Source organism: Lycorma delicatula, chromosome 7, assembly GCF_047948215.1.
Source record: "Lycorma delicatula isolate Av1 chromosome 7, ASM4794821v1, whole genome shotgun sequence".
NCBI classification, from domain to species: Eukaryota; Metazoa; Arthropoda; class Insecta; order Hemiptera; family Fulgoridae; genus Lycorma; species Lycorma delicatula.
In genome coordinates, this window is record NC_134461.1 from 119,039,561 (window position 1) to 119,056,763 (window position 17,203).

General features: G+C 29.9%; 1 protein-coding gene across 5 annotated transcripts in view; it reads right to left on the minus strand.

Annotated features, from left to right (window-relative positions):
• Isha (Insulator su(Hw) mRNA adaptor) overlaps positions 1-17,203 on the minus strand; it is a 113,413-nt gene that overhangs the window by 18,309 nt on the left and 77,901 nt on the right. For all 5 annotated transcript variants that reach the window (XM_075371882.1, XM_075371881.1, XM_075371880.1 and 2 more), the window contains 5 exons: positions 16,916-17,077; positions 12,147-12,347; positions 6,017-6,092; positions 3,466-4,335; positions 1,708-1,904 (listed from right to left, as the gene is read on the minus strand). In XM_075371882.1, the coding sequence (XP_075227997.1) occupies positions 1,708-1,904; positions 3,466-4,335; positions 6,017-6,092; positions 12,147-12,347; positions 16,916-17,077 (1,506 nt within the window). The remainder of the gene's footprint in view (positions 1-1,707; positions 1,905-3,465; positions 4,336-6,016; positions 6,093-12,146; positions 12,348-16,915; positions 17,078-17,203) is intronic.

Sequence of the window (17,203 nt, forward strand, 5' to 3'; positions counted from 1 at the left end):
TAGAAAAGGTAAAATATTAGGAAGTGGGGAAAAGGCAATAGTTCTTAATGTTTTCAATAAATTTCACGAAAAATACGCTACTTTAGAAATTAAACTAGTAGAAGCGCTTACATCTGAGTTCAGGGGAGTATCCATTTCAAGTATTGAGAGATTGTGAGCTGAAAATAAAAAAATAAAAGAGGTAATATACACGCCAAAAAAAAAAAACTTCAAAAACCATTTTAGATTGATCTGACGATTTCATTAAAAATGCTGTCAGATCCAAAGTCCACATTTTACTATTAAAAAATGAACTGCCCACACTCAATAAGGTACTTTCAGCTGTCAAAAGTGATCTCATCTTACCAAAAATTAGTTGGGCCAGTTTACAAAAACTTCTTTTAACAATGGGTTTCAAATTTGCAGGAAAAAATAGAAACAGTTTTATCACTGATAGGGATGACATAAAGATCTGGAAAGGAATTATTTAAAACAAATTAAGTTCCCAAAAAAGGGAAAAAAGAATTTTTTTATCTGGATGAAACTGTCTGGTTTCAGTACTGGTATAAAATCAGCAACAAAGAAAAATGGTTGATTGTAGGTCATGTAGGGATTGAAGATGAATTTGTTAATGGTGCATTATTAGTTTCTGAATCCAATAAAAAGGGTGACTACCACAAAGATATGAATGGTAATTTTTAAAACCAATTTAATATGATTATGAAATTAATTCCGCTGAATAGTGTTATTGTTATGCATAATACCATAATGTGAAATTAGAAAAAATTCCGAATACATGGCTAAAAGCAGATATAGTAATGTAGCCGAGAGAAAATCAAATCGCATTTGATTCTACATTTTGAAAGGTTGAACTTTTAGATGAAATTAAAAAATATAAGTAAAAATTAAAGAAATATATAATTGATGATATGGCTGAAGCAAATGGACATACGGACTTCCATTCCACCATACCATTGCAACCTGAATCCAACAGAACTAGTGTGGAGTCAAATAAAATGATTTGTAGCTCGAAATAACAGATGTTATAAATTAGTGAATGTAAAAGTTTTAGTTGAAAACGGTATCGCTGAAGTAACGGCAGATAAGTGGTGGAACTGTATTAAACATGTGCTGTAAGAAGAAGGAGAAAAGATGTGCAACATCGATTATTTTGTTCATATTGAGATGGATAAACTCATTAATTTTGAAAATGACTCCTCGGAATCTAATATTATTAAAGATGAAGATGAGGTGTTGAATGGATATGATTATTTATTAGATTAACAGTAACAAAAAAAATGAAAATAAATCATAAAATTTTTTAATTTATCTTACGCATGTAAACATAGCATTTCAGGGTTTGTTTGTACAAATTATTTATAAACCTATTTATCATTTCATTAAACCATTATTATTTTGTACAGCTACTAACTGCGTATAACAATTACTGCTATTAACGGTAAAACAAACTTATCAAAGATAACTTTAGTGTACTTAACAATTTATAACCTTTTCTTAATTTACTAATATTAAATGTTTTAGGATATACTGAGAAACAAGAAACTATTTCTGTATCATTATTATGAGAGAAACTAAATCAGGCATAGTAGGTGTCATGCAATTTTGTGTACACCTGTTTCGTACTGTCTTGCTCGGCATCTGTTTTGTTTACTTCAGGTGTCAACATAAAGCAGACAGATATTATGTCTGTATTCAATTTAAAATTACCTGGTGATGGACCTCTGGGTCCAAGGAATGGAGGAGGACCATCAGGAATATGCATACCCATCGGACCAGGTGGACCTCTAGGAGGACAAATTCCACCGGGGCCAGGACCTGGACCCGGACCGGGACCTGCACCATCAGGAGGAGGTATTTGAGGCAAGTCCAGTAATGACCTTGGTCCATCAGCACCAAACTGATCTCTGTAAATAAAACAAAAATCAAGTAAATATCAATTCTATTTTTAATCAAATTTATTTTTTATATGAAAGAAATATTAAAAAAAACAAGAAGCATCATTAGTAATAAAGTATCCAAGATGATTGGAAATAAAGATAGATAATAGCTATTCCAATCATAAATCAAAAGGCATAAGAATGTAGAAGAATATCAAATGTAACTGTATAAGTTATATAACATTTTTTTGAAGTCTTTCTAGCCTGTGACATGAAATTCAATTAAGAGATGTGTCCAGAATGTAGAATATCTATGTACAGCAAAAATCCAATGCCCTGATAACGGAAACCAATTACAACCATTATTCTTGGTACTTTTTTATAGCAAAAACATTTTATCTATACACCAGCACAGCAACGGAAATGAAACATTACACCAGCTGGGTGGTATTGTAGCTATGATTACTGAGAATATCATACAACAATTTTCTTTGGTTTAAATCCCAAGGGTTATTATGGTCCAAATAAAAACAGTTTTAATATACGTCCAATAAAGTAAGAAAAAATAAAGCACACATAAAAAAATAATAAACCCTACAAGTAAATAACTTTAATGATATGTAAATTTTCATTCATGGAGTTCTTAAACCTACAATTATAATTTAATCCTTCACTCTAGCAGTTTTTTCACAAAAAAGAACATTTTGCAATAGTAATTATTTAATATACTGTATTTTAATCAATTTAGTTAATTAAATTAAATCTTACTTATAAAGAAACCTTATCAATATGCATCTTTGAAATTGTATTTGACATTGTAACACTGGACTTCCTAATAATTCTTTAGTAAAATAGTTTTTTCACTGACATAAAAAAAATTACATTATGTTATTACTTTTAAATGGAATGATCTTATTTGTTTTCTGGGATTATTGCGGCCCAGTTCGATCACCAAAACCTTTACTTTTTAAGACAATAAACAATATTAGGAAATATTTTTGTAAAAATTTAACATTAACTCAATTTTAAAAACAATCATACATACAGAAAAACTGAAAATAATACACTACATCAGAAAAAAACCAGACGTAAGTAGAAGCATAAAATTTTCATGCTGCATGCCACATACATCTGTCAATCCAACACACATTCCACGCTGTTACACTAAACACATCTCACCGATTTTTTTAATAAGTTTTTCTGTTTTACTGAAAAACAGTGTTTTTACAGATTTTACTGTTAACAGTAATTTAGCTATTTTGTTTTTAACAAGTATTCTAATTAACAACTAGAAAACATAATCAAAAAAAATCTGCAGAGGTTAAAATAAATACACCCATTTGTTGGTGGGAATTTCACATATTAAATAAATACACCATTTGTTGGTGGCAATTTCACATATTCACACCCACACACAGCAACTATGATGAAAATTAAATAAAATTATTAAAAAACTATGTAATATTCGGATATTATGTTTATTAACTAAAAATATAAACCAGACATGTTTCTGAACAAGTATTAAAAATATCTAACTATTCACTAGTACATCAGGAATGTTTTAAAAAAACAAAATAAAAATGCTTACCTGTCTTGCGACTGACCAGGGCCATCATGAGCCCAAGGAGATCGATCTGAATGAGCTGAAACAGATTTATCATCTGCACTACGGCCCATTTCATCCTTTCTTTTATTATCTCTGTCACCCCATCTACTATTTCTTCCTCTATGTCTATCTCTTTCTCTCTCACGCTCTCTATCTCTATCCCTTTCTTTATCACGATCCCTGTCCCTATCTCTATCTCTTTCTCTATCCCTTTCACGATCTTTATCTTTATCACGATCTCTTCTATTGTCTCTATCATTTTTATCATCAGTCTTTGTTTCATTGTTTTTCTTACCGTCTTCTTCATTCTCTTTTCCTTCTTTACCAGGTCTCATATCTTCATCAGATTTCTCATCACCCTTTTCTTTAGAATTCCTATCTTTTCTTAGTTCTCTAGAATCTCGTCTATCTCTGTAATCTTTATCACCTCTATAATCTCTATCCCTTTCTCTATAATCTTTATCGGTTCGCTCTCTATAATCTTTATCAGCTTTATCACCTCTATTTCTGTAATCTTTATCGCCTCTGTAATCCCTATCTGCTCTATAATCACGATCTCTATTTCTATTCCTATAATCCCTGTCCCGATCTCTTTCTTTATCTCTTACATCTGGAAAATCTCTTCTGTCCCTAAAATCCTTATCTTTATTTTCTCTTTCATCTTTATCTTTTTCTTCAGAGTCCTGATCATCTTTGTTTGTTGAAATACTAACAGAAGCTGCTACAGAAGTAGGAGGAACAATAATTGCCGGTGTACTAGTTGGAGGTACTAACTGAAGACCAGGCAATGAAAGGGCTGTAAAATTAGGTGGTGGCTGAGTGAATGGGTTGTTTAACACACTCTCCGGGTTCCTGAAATAAAATTAATACAATATACATTATAAAAACATTCAAATCTCATTTTCAATTGTTTCATGAAAATTCACCATTCATTTTGTACAGTTATAATGATTAATATTTTTATTCTTTGCAGTAACATTTTATTATGCCAGTCAACTTCTGTAAGGATTTAAGTTATACACAAAGATGAAAAAATTGACATGATTTTTTTTTATTAGAATAAAAAAAAAGAAGCTAAAAGGTGAATTTTCTGAAATTCACTATGAATTAAAGTCAATTGAAGCTGGATGACAGATCCATAAGTGAACAATATGTTCATGAGGTTTACTACATAGCTACCTGCAACTTTACCACTTTTAGATCTACTTTATTCAAAAAATGGAAAATTTTCAAGTCTCACAATAAATAATATTTAAGCTGCAATCCTTTGCTACAGTTAATAAACAAACAATACTGCAGATAAAGTAGAAGTAACAGGCAATCAAGCGTATGGTTGAATATAGTAAGGCTAAGCAGCCTGATCTACCTCAATCAGGATGATTGTCAAAACAAGCGATGGCACCTTACAGTACATTGTAGGACAGCTACTTCTTTATAGTACTTTGCTCAGTAGGATAGCAACTGTGACACAATTCAGAAATTGTTTCTTCACTTAGTGTTGAATAAAAAGTCAAAATATGATGCTTATACCGGTAATAGTTTTTCAATATCAATATCCACTGAAAAAAGTCATAAATTCCTAATGGCTTAACTGATTATACTTCTTTGGATTTGGAACTTCTTACAGATTTACTTTTTTAATGTGTATCCTCCCAAAAAACATTTTGTGCTTTTTTATGTCATAATTACACTGTATAAAACTTATTCTCTGGATCCTGTATCTATAACCATTTCTGATAATAAATTCTTATCAGGCTAGTGAGTTGTTCATATTCACTTGATTACAACAGTTATCATTTTTCTGTTCTCAATCAGTTTCTTTAACTCCTTAACATCTCCCTTGATTTACTACGTTATACTGTTGTTCTGTAACACCAGGCATGAATTCATATGGAAGATAAACAACCACTGGATAATATTTCACAATTTGAGGTACTGAGAATGAGAGCAATTCACAAAATTCAATTACTACGAACTGCAGATGAATGAGGATTTTTTTTCACAATTTGAGCATGAAAATGAATAACAGGAACTGATTCCTGATAATAATCAAAAATGTCATTATAATCTAGGAAATAGAGAGGAAATTCAAGATGAATAATTTCAACAGAACCCAAAAGTTATGTTGATAAAAAGAAGTGCCAACAGATTATGATGAGACTATGAAATCAAAGCTACAAGACAATGAAATGAATATACAAAAATAAGACATGGGAATTAGTGAGTTACCATCTCAAGGTACTCATTAATAGATGCATTTTTTCCATTAAAACAAATTCCAAAGATGAAATTATTTAGTATCTCATTTAACTGAAATCCATACACCAAAGAACACACTGGTATCCACGATCTAGTATTCAAATCAGAATAAATGCAGCCACCTTTATTAGGATTCAGATCTGAGAACTTTCTACTTTGAAATCAGCTGATTTATGCTGACAAGTTTTACCACTAGACTAACCTGACTAGTTAATGTTAAAAATGTTATGAAAGAAAAATAAATAAACAAGAGAGAAAAAATGTTAATACTTACGAATTTGTCTTTTTATGATCACTATTATCATTCAATTTCATAGACTCTGTTTGCTGTGTTAAAGCAGATTGTTTACCTGAAAAAAAAAGCATAAAATATCTTCATACAGGAAAAAATAATGTAGTACTAATGCAGGTGCATTATAATAAGAAAATGAATTTAAACAGAATTTAAAACTTATCTGACTTTAAAATATCCAAGTACAACAAAAGAGCTAATCTTCATAGTATATCACATGATTACTCATCAAATGTTGGAAAGTATGAATGTGCAGTAGTTCTACCTGAGATTTCTGAAATAGTGTTGACCTGTTGCATTATTAGTAGTTCAGTGGGGGAAATAATATAAAAGATTTCCAGGCTATTATGAAAGTCAGTCACTTTGTGGCACTCATAAAGTGCCACAAACATCAACATAAAAATGTTCATTTCAATGTTTCACAAAGTAGTTTGAAGTAAAGCTTCTTTGGGAGAGGAAATCAACTGAGAAAAAATAAGGATCACGCTCTAGCCTGATAACACAGTTCATATAAGAATCATGTTTAATGTCCACTTTTTATTTCAATACATTAAAAACACCATTTCTCAGTACTCATGCTTTGTTTCTACGTTTTACCAGTAGTCTTTTTCAATAATTATTCTTCATTTCTAATCAGTATTTTTTTGAAACTCAATTTTTTTTTTTCTATAATTCTTATGAACAATATTTTTCAGTACTCATCACCAACATTACATTTTTTATACTTCCATTTCATTCATGCTTACCTTCACAATATTGCAGACCAAGATATAATTGCAGATTAAGAGAAGGAATGGCTTTAAAAAGCCAAAGCAAATGTTTAATAATGAACATTTAGAACAAAATAACTGAAGAAAATCCAAAAATTTTTTTTCAGAAATTCAAATTTCTGCAGCTGACCTTTGTAGGTCTGCCTACACATTGTGTCAACTTATAACACAATCAAATAAACTAGGGGAAAAAGGAAACTTAAGTATACCTGGAAAATCTTTTAAAAGGGAAATTCAAAATGAATTTTAGATTTTTTAATTGGGTTAGAAGCACTGAGAATAGTGGAAAAAGATGAATGTTAGGAACTAAGAAAAATAACTGAAAACAAAGGCTGGCTCAATACTGGAGTGCTACAAATGTTTCTTAAAAATAGAACAGAATTAAGACAGACAGGAATTTCTGACATGCAAACAGTTTTCAGCACGTAAAATTATAGTTTTCAGGATAGTTTAGTAATGATAGTGTCTATGAAAACTTAGTCATCAGACTGATATTATAGGCATTTATTTACGGATAGGTTACAGTAGCTGAATTACAAAAAAACCTTATCGTTCCTTTCTTGTTTTCCATTTTATTAAAATAAATAAATCAAAGTATTAAAAACCAAACAATAATAAAATGCAAAAATTTGGGTAAATATAAATATTTTTAATAACTGGAAATAAAATATGAATATGCAAAGAAAGATACAATTAAGGTAAATAAAAAGAAACAGATGCATTTGCCATACAGCGCACTTGTGTGCATGCATGTAACATTGTTTTGTTGATATTTTTCATGCCCTCCTGCTGGTCCAACATCTACCTCCAGCCACTGTGTTAAATGAACTTTCTAAACTTTGATGAGTATACTTAACACTTATATAAAAGCTGTATAAAATTATTTTTGTATAGACTGCACAGAAAAATCAAAGCTCTTCAGAATGTGATATATAATGAATATGATTATCACAGCATATACTAGAACAATGAGTTTGTATCTAACACAATTTTAACTTATTCCATAAAAATTAAGTGTAAAAAACAAGAGGTTATCACTTAAACATTAGCAACAGACTATATTAGAAATGAATCAACTGAAAAGAAAATAACAATTTTGAGCAACAATCATAATAAAATTATGGAAGAAATTTTAGAAATAGCATACATAGAAATATTAAAATGATAAGATAAGAGATGCCACAAGATAAGTTTTAGAAAGATAAGATCAAATCAAGGTGAGGGCAAAAACTGGACACTCAAATGAAGAAAACTAAAAATAAGTACAAGAGAATGTTTAAATCAACAATAATGTACATATATATTGATAAGATATATTGAAGAGCTGAAATTTTCTACTAGATAAGAATTAAGCAAACTTTGTCTCTACTTTTATTTTTACATGTTTCACAAGCTTGAAGGCCATGGGTCTGTATACTGATGATTCTTAGATTTTTTGAAAAGTCATAGCCAAAAACTAGAGAACTCCATATGTCTCTCACTACTTTAGTATTTCTTGGAATAACTCTTTGATGATCTTAATGACAGTTGTATAAACTTTATTAATTAAAAAAATAAAATAATAATTATAGTAAAAACACAAAGTCTGATCACATAATAATGGGATATATAAATAAAAATATTATGATCTGAAAATATGAACAATCATTTTATTAATATATTTTCACTTTTTACCAGTTCCTTATAATTTCCTTTTACTTCTAGACTACCCACAGTAAGTGAAACATCATTAGCTTACAATAATAACTTTGCAATAAAAATTATTATTTTTATAACATACCAATCAATATAAAACAGCAAATATTTTTCTTTAATTACACCATAAACTCACTGTGTGACTTTCATTACTGTCTGTCATGGATAAAATAACATTCGCAGTTAACATTTTACTTAGAAAAACTTACATAAGAATGGCTATCTTCATCAATCAATCAATCGTACAACCCTGTTAAATCTAGTTAACTAGCTTTGCATTTTTTCTATTCTTCATTTTAAAAAAACTTCATTATTATTTTTTTAAAGCCATGAAAACATCTGAAAAATGGAGGGAGGTAGAAATCTTTTCATGAAGTTAATTGTTTTTCTTTATTTAGGTTCTAGAAATTTGGAATCTTTTTTTCATTAAAAAAAAAAGAGTTAAGTAAAAGTAATTATATATGAAGGTGTAATAATACTGCGCAGAGAACTGTACCTAGAACACACTAGATACCATATAAAATATTTATTTAGTTCAGTTTGCAGATTTATGATCGGACATTACAAACCGGAGGGGGGAGCAGAGGAGCAGAAAGTTTCCATTCTTCATAACTCAGACTTACTGGCTGTAATCCCAATCAGGCTTGGCATTTTTTCATAAGATAAAAAAATTAGTTCTCATTTTTATCAAAAAAAGGAGACTGTAAGACCTGGGTGTCAACCTATAGCTGTTAAGAATAAATATTCAACTCTCTCTGATCCTGAGGGATATACCTCTTAAAAATATGGTTCTATTATATTGTCAATCCCTGAAGCAAAATATACAGGTGATTCCCAATGCATGGCAATCTCTTGGGAGATGATTCTATAGCCAAAAATAAGAAAAAAAGTTTATATAAACATAGGTCAGAAAACGGTTCATTAGCGAGTTTTATCTTGCAAAACATTTAGCTCTGCTTTCTGCTCTCTCTGTGAAATTAAATCGTAATAAAATTCTTGAGTACAAATCAAGGGTAAATTTGGCTCTTCCTTTTGATTTTTGATTAAGAAATTTAATTAAAGTGGCTCCCAACTTCATCTCACTTAGGTTTTAGGAAAAACAAGGTAAAACACAAAAACATTTTCTTGGAAAATACATTTTTTTAGGTTTGGAATAAAATAACTATGTTAATTTACCAATAAACAAATAAAAATTTCTAGTTAACATTGTAGGGAATTTAATTTTAAGAAAACTGATTAGATAATGTCTATTAAAATTAAATACAAATTTGAAAATTTCAAATTCAATTAGAAACAAAACAAACAAACTGGATCGGAAAAGTAATACAATTTTAAACAAACAATTAACATACAAATGCTAAAAGTTATAAAAAAAAATTTGAAAGGAATCCTTCCAAAACAATAAAATATTTTATTTTTTTCATAGGTTGGCAATAACAGCTGACCAACAATTAAGTTCAGTGTCTAGCATTTGAATAATCACTTGAATGTGTTTGTACTGTGATTGTTTGGTTATTCATTCACAATGGATGATACCACAAATTTGTTTTCATTTAGAGGGTTGACAGACATGTTAATTTATGGTAAAGTAAATAAAAATGGATTCGCTGCTGCGCTTGAATACAGGGAAAATTATACAGATCGAAAAGTACCAAATTGTAAAGCATTTGCATTAGAGAAACAGGAATGCTTAAACCACAATGATTGGATGCTAGTCATGAACTTCTGTGAGAAATGCCAATGCTAAAGATGTAATATTGAATATGGTACAATTATTTACTGGCTTAAGCATCAGAGGTTGTCCATCGCTTTAATGCTCTGCAATTAAGTGTCTGGCAAACGTTGCAGGAGCAACAATTAAAACCCATTCCATACAACACATGTTCTTACTTCCTGATCTTGGTAAACGGATGAAATTCTGTTGATGGTTAATTAAAATATGTAAACATCATTCTGATTTTCTAAGTAATATTCTAACTGCTGATGAATCTTGTTTTACCTGAAATGGCATTGTAAATTATTGAAACACACACTTGGGTAGAAGAAAGTCTGCTACAAGTCATTTCAAACGCACTTTTTTCTTACTGCCAAGGCTCAATGAAGAACAGTAGTTGCATTTTTTGCAAACAAATTTGATGGACCTCTTGGAAGATGGACCACTTGCAGATGTGGTTTTTCAATGATGGTGCACCTGCTAACTACTAGCATGACGTGATGAATAATTTAAATAACACATTTAGTAAGTAATGGATTAGTTGGGACCAGTAAAAAAATTGCCACCTCGATCTCCCAATCTCACGCCAGCAGATTTTTTCCTTTGGTGTTGGATGAAGTCGTTAGTCTATTCTGCTCATATTAGCACAAAAGAAGAATTGACACATCTTATAATAGAAATGAAGCTACCATGAGGAATAATAATGATGCTATTCTACATGCCCAGCTAGCATGGATTCGACAACCTCAGCTATGTATTGAACAGAATGGCGGCCACATAGAGCAAATGCTTTGAAGAAATGTTTGTAGCTATTTTGATATTTAATAATTAAAAACAAACCAAAAAGTGATTTTTATTTTTTAAATTTATCTTTTATTCATGTTTTTCTGTTATTGATAAGTTATCTATTTTTTTCCGTTTATAATACGTTGTTTTTTAAACACTGATGAAAATCGTTCCATTTAAAATCATATCGCTTTTCCGATCCTGTTTGTGTGATTTGTTTCTGATTAAAATCATTTAATTCTCATATTTGTGTTTAATTTTTTTAATAAATGATTTTTACATAAAGTTTCTGTACAATGTTAACTAAAAATTTTTATCTGCTTATTGGTAAATTAACAAAGTTATTTTATTCCAAACCTAAAAATGCATATTTTCTGACAAAACATTTTTTTTTTTTTTTGTTTTATTCTGTTTTTCTTAAAACCTAAGAGAGGTAGAGGTCTGGGACCACTTTTATTGAATCTCTTAGATCAAAAACCGTAAAGAAGCACCAAGTTTACCCTTGATTTGAATCCCAAGAGTTTTAGTATGGTTTAATTTCACAGAGGAAGTAGAAAGCAGGGTTACATGTTTCGTGAGCTGAAACTAACTAATGAACCACTTTCTGACCTATAAACTGTTTTTTTCTTATTTTTAGCTATATAATGTTCTCCTGAGAGATTACCTTGCAATTTGGAATCACCTGTATACGTGGTAACAATAAATAACTAATAATTTTTTATTGACATCATATCATAACTGATTTTTTCTGATTTCTAAAGACTAGTATAAGGTATAGAATAAGTTAACAAGAAATTAATAAAATAACCCGCAGCTCATGTTTTTACATTTTCTAGTTTTTCATGTGGACAGCAGTAACTCTTATATTAAAAAAAAACCCGTTATAACATTTTTCTATATTTCAATATCTGTTTTCTTATTTTTACGAAATAAATCAACTCTCTCAACTGAATTCTTCTCAAATCTTAATGCAAATAATCTTTCGGCACTCTCTTTCAACTCGTTCAATAATAATCATCCGCTGTAGGCACATCTCTTACCTATTAAATAAAAATTTATTTTGAACCAGAAAAGCAGATATAATAAAATAAAAAAAAACATGAAACTAAATTATAACGCATGCATATTTTAAAAATGTAATACCTACCTTGCTGATTGAGCTGTAACTGTGGTGGTAATGAGAAAGGCATTTGTAATAGCGGATCAGTAAACCCTGATATATCAGTAGTAGGAGGAGGTACTCCAAGAGGAGGCATTCCTGGTTTTGTTTTATCTGGAGTAGCAGGGCCTCCAGGTAATGGAATTTGTGACAATGGAGGAGGTGGACCACCCATCAAACTAACGCCAGCTATAATAAACAAACACAAAAAAATCATAATATAAAAGTTTCATCATCGTAATAACATATTAAACAATCGACACATAAATAATTTTTTTAAGAAATCAGTAAATATTACGATAACTGCAAATCATATTTCTTTCAGAAAAAAATAATAAATACCTAAGAAATATATCAGCAAATACACATTACCTTGTGTAAAGGTCTACACTGCACATATTTTATACTGTGAAAAAATTTAATATAGGTTAACAAATTTAAACCTTATATAAATTGGATTTAAGACCAAATATTGCATTCATAATTTAGTTATCAGTACGTGAAATTATTTGTTTTATATTGTTACATTGACAAAAATTTTAAGTGAACAAAGAATCTATATCAAAATGTTTTGTATTGCACTGGCTGAACCTCCTACAAATTTTATGAACTGGCAAAAGTTTACTACAAACAAACTGATATATATTTAATTATAAATATCAACTACATGTTTCGTATAAAGAAAGAAAAAGAATGTGATGTGTTGGGAAGAAAGAATGGAATTTTTTTTAACAATTAAATTTAAAAAACTTCATTAATGTTGTTAGTTGTTACAGTAGCAAGAGATGTATGCTTTGTATTTCATTTATGGATAAGAAATAAAATATAATATTAACTTGTTGGCTATTGTAAGCAAAGCCGGTTTTTCTTAGCTATAAAATATAAATGTAATATTAAAGCCAACCTTTAATATTATCTCTTGTTGGCTAGTCAGTTTTGTTTCTTTATTACATCACACAGAGAAAAATTATTTGTAATTGCTTTTCAAGTAATATCAGATGATTTTCTTTTGAGTATGGCTAGTTTTTGCCAGTTTTGGTAACTTTAAGAGTTAGTTAAAACAAGCTATAAAAAAAAATAAAAGAAATCAAAGAATCTATAGAAGTAGCACGTACAGCTATGCAGATTCTGCAGCAGCATAGCACATCATGCAGAAGTCCAAAGGATTTTTCTATTGGTGTTAACAATTTGCAGTCAGTGTAAAAAATTCATGTGTGTATTTCATAATTCATTAAAACTGAAATCAAGTGAAATAGAATAAATTCAAAAGTAAAATAAAACTAAAGAAAATGATCGAATGAAAAAAAAATTATATGTAATCTTATAAAATAATTTCTTTTATACAAAAATTGGTAAGAAGTATAAAAAAAGATGTAAGTTATAGTAAAAATGAATTAAATTATAATTAAACTCATAAAGAAATTAGATAAATAAATCTAACCATTCTTTGTGAAATGGCTGCAATCTCACAGCATTCTGTTAATACATTTACTTCTTAAGTACCATGAGGATCAACGGTGATCTCACATACTTTTTTAAAATTAAAATAATTTAATGTTAAATAATGCTAGTTTTGAATTTTAGAAAAAAATAAAACACAGTAAAACAATATTCTGTGATTTTCTCTCTTAATCTTTGAGGAATGCCTACCACTAATGGAATTTCTGACAATGGAGGTAGACCACCCACCTAACTAACACCAGCTATAATAAACAAACAAAAAATCATAATATAAAGTTTCATCATAATAAAATATCAATCTACACATAAATCATTTTATGAAAATGCACACATGGGTGCAGCAGCTACTACTGCAGACCTGCTGAAAACATTGCAGCAGCTGAAATATTAAAATATTTTACTGTAAAGATCAGTGCAAGGGATCGATCCTTGGTTTATGAACAAAAATCCCAATGAAAAATATGTTTAATTTTTCATCAGCATTTCAGCTCAAGAACAAGCAGCTACATGTCTCGGCATGCCACTACCCAAAACCCTAGACACTCACCAACATTGGCACTCTTTAGTTTGAGAAACAAGAGGGCACGATAGTTATGCAGCAGCATTGCTCTGGATAAACTGCTGTTCAAGCGTGCCGTATGCATTGGACTTCTGCTTGAGTGAATTTTATACTGTTACATAAATGTTGCTAATGTTTCCAGGTTTAGTTCACATTTAATTTAACTTTTTTACAAGAATGATAAAGAAGCCCAAGAATGGTAAAAGAAAACCGAAAAGAAATAAAAAAATGCAGACTAAAAAATTATATCTAAACATGAAATTGTATTTATGTCTTGAATCTTGCTATGCAATTCAGTGTGGCGAAATCATTGTTCTGTATTACAATAAGAAAAAAAAGAAAGTCGATCAAGAAAGCTGATTTCATGAAAGGAGTAAAAGTTATTAGTAAACAAAGACCACAATTGATTGATCAAGTGAAGAAACTGCAATTGATCTGGATTTTTACTTACTGGGGTAGATTTGTCTACCTTAGCAAGTATTCAACAGTGATAATATTGGTCTATTTTGGAAAACTTACCATACAGAACCTAAATCACTCAGGAAGAAAATATTTTAACTGGATGTAAGCCAATGAAAACCAGCTGACTTTTTTCTGTATGGAAATGGAAGTAGGGACATCAAACTCAAGCTATTTATTGTCTACCAATCTAAAAACCAAGGGTGCTTAAAAAAAAATATAATGAATAGGGAAGGCTAGTAATAAGACTTGGCAACTAGTGAACTGTTTATAGAGTAGATTCACAAAGCCTTTGCCCCCAAAGTGAGAAAATATCTCCAAGGAAACAAATTGCTACTAAAATGCCTTCTTGTGACAGACAATGTGCTCTAGCTCAACCTTCAGGCTTGCAAGACAAGTTGACTGAGGATTTGGTTTTATCAAAGTTCCTAATATGACTCCTCTAATCCAGCCAATAAACAGCAGATTATTTCAAATTTTAAGTAACTGTATATCAAATAATTATTTAAAAGGTGTTTCAAGAGAATTCTAGAAAAAACATAAAAATATTCTACACTGCTTACATTTCATTGAAATGCCTGGAGGCTAGTGACTCCCGAAACTATGAAATCAGCTGGAGGAAACTATGGCCAGACTGTATATCTGGTATTGAGGCTAAGATACTGAGTCTATTGATGTTAACTCAAAATTGTCTTGATATTGAACGAGTTGTCTTTTGATATTGAACGGAAATTTATTCTAACCTACCCTAATTCAATGGATTACAAGTTAATGCTAGGAGCTAGTGGAGGACCACAGCAATAAGCTCACGACGGAAGATTGCAGCTTCTTCATGAGCAGCAAACAAATACTGACAGAGGAAACATTACAGACTGATGAGAAGGAATAAAAGATGTCCCTTCTACACCCTTGATCCACAAAATGTGAGGGAATTTAAGATCAAAGTATTATGGAAAGACATCATCCTGATAAACTTTTTATGATATTAAATTATTAATTTGTTCAATGATATTGTCATGTCTCATTTTTACATTTTAAAAGAACAAAAAGAAACAAACCTCACTGGTTGGGGTTTTAGTAAGACAAAAACCTGGTGAACATTCAACACTTCATAGATTTGATGATTTTGAAAGGGAAATCCCCTTTTAAACACACTTTATTATTTTGTAAGATAAAAGTTGAAATAATTTTTTTTTTTAGGTTTATTATTTTCAATTTTGTAAAGAATTTCAATAAAGAAGTAGAAAATAAAAGGCACTGGAAATGGATTAATCCATTTTACATTGTTTCTTATGGGAGTAATTGTTTCTGTTAACAAACAGTTTTATGGAAAGAATTAAGTTTGTAAATCAAAATACCACTGTACAGCAATTTAAAATAAACAAGCTATAAAAATTTTAAGTTTCAAAATTATGCTGAATATAATGATTTCTTACCTGTTCCTAGATTGCACCATAAAGACACATATCTATTAAGTTTTGTAAATCTTGCAGGCTTTAACAACTTTAATGTTCGTTGCAAAGCATATTTCTTTTGTGGTTAAAGCAAAAATACTGTAATATATTTCTGCTTTAATTAGGGGGTGGGGAGGGGGATAAAAAGCAACTCTCTAACAAAACCACATACAATCACTTAAGGGAAGCTGCACCCAATATTGCATAGCTAAACTGTTGAATGAGAACCGATTGATTAAATATGCATTCTACCAATAACATTTTGTACTTACTTTATGATTACTGACCACTCTTGTATTCTATTTTTCTAATGATTTTCCAAGGAAGGTTTTATTTTTTTATTACTAAACAGTTCTTAATGTAAACTAAAAATTAACTTACAAATAAAGTGTTTAAAAAAAAATGCATAAGAAACCAAAACTATTAAATCACATTCATTGGTTGATAAGTGGTTATCATCATCACTTACAAACTACTATTATAGTTATTTTGTGATGCAGCATGTCATTGGTTCAGATCAATTTAAAATATTATTACTTTAATTAGATTCTATTTCTTGTTAACCAATGAATGTTGGTCATTTGGCAGTGCAATGTTGTACACAACCTACAACTGAATGAAATATTATCCTAAGAATTCACATGATGGAAAACCTGAATCAATAGCATTACTTAAATGAGCTCATAAAAGCTAAACAAATATGGCTAATAATAACTTATTTTTACTAAAACATTAATTAACAAAAAAATTCATAAAAATAGTATTGATTTTGACATTATGTCCAGTCTAATAATTTAATTAACTTATAGTTTAAAATATCTTACGAGGTGGATTAAATGGTGAATTAACAGGCTGAGGCATTCTCTGCATCATTTGTTGATGCATGAGAGGTGAGCCCATAAGACCTGGCGGAGGTACTCCTAAAGGCACATTCACGTTTGGCATTAAACCAGGACCCATTGGCATTCCCATAGGACCCATAAGACCTGAAAAATACATTTTCATATAAGCAATTTATTAATGTTATTACACAATTAGATGGTGTAAACACCAATGATCATACAAATAAAGATAGCAACTTTAATAGACTAGGAATGATAAAAGTAGTTAAT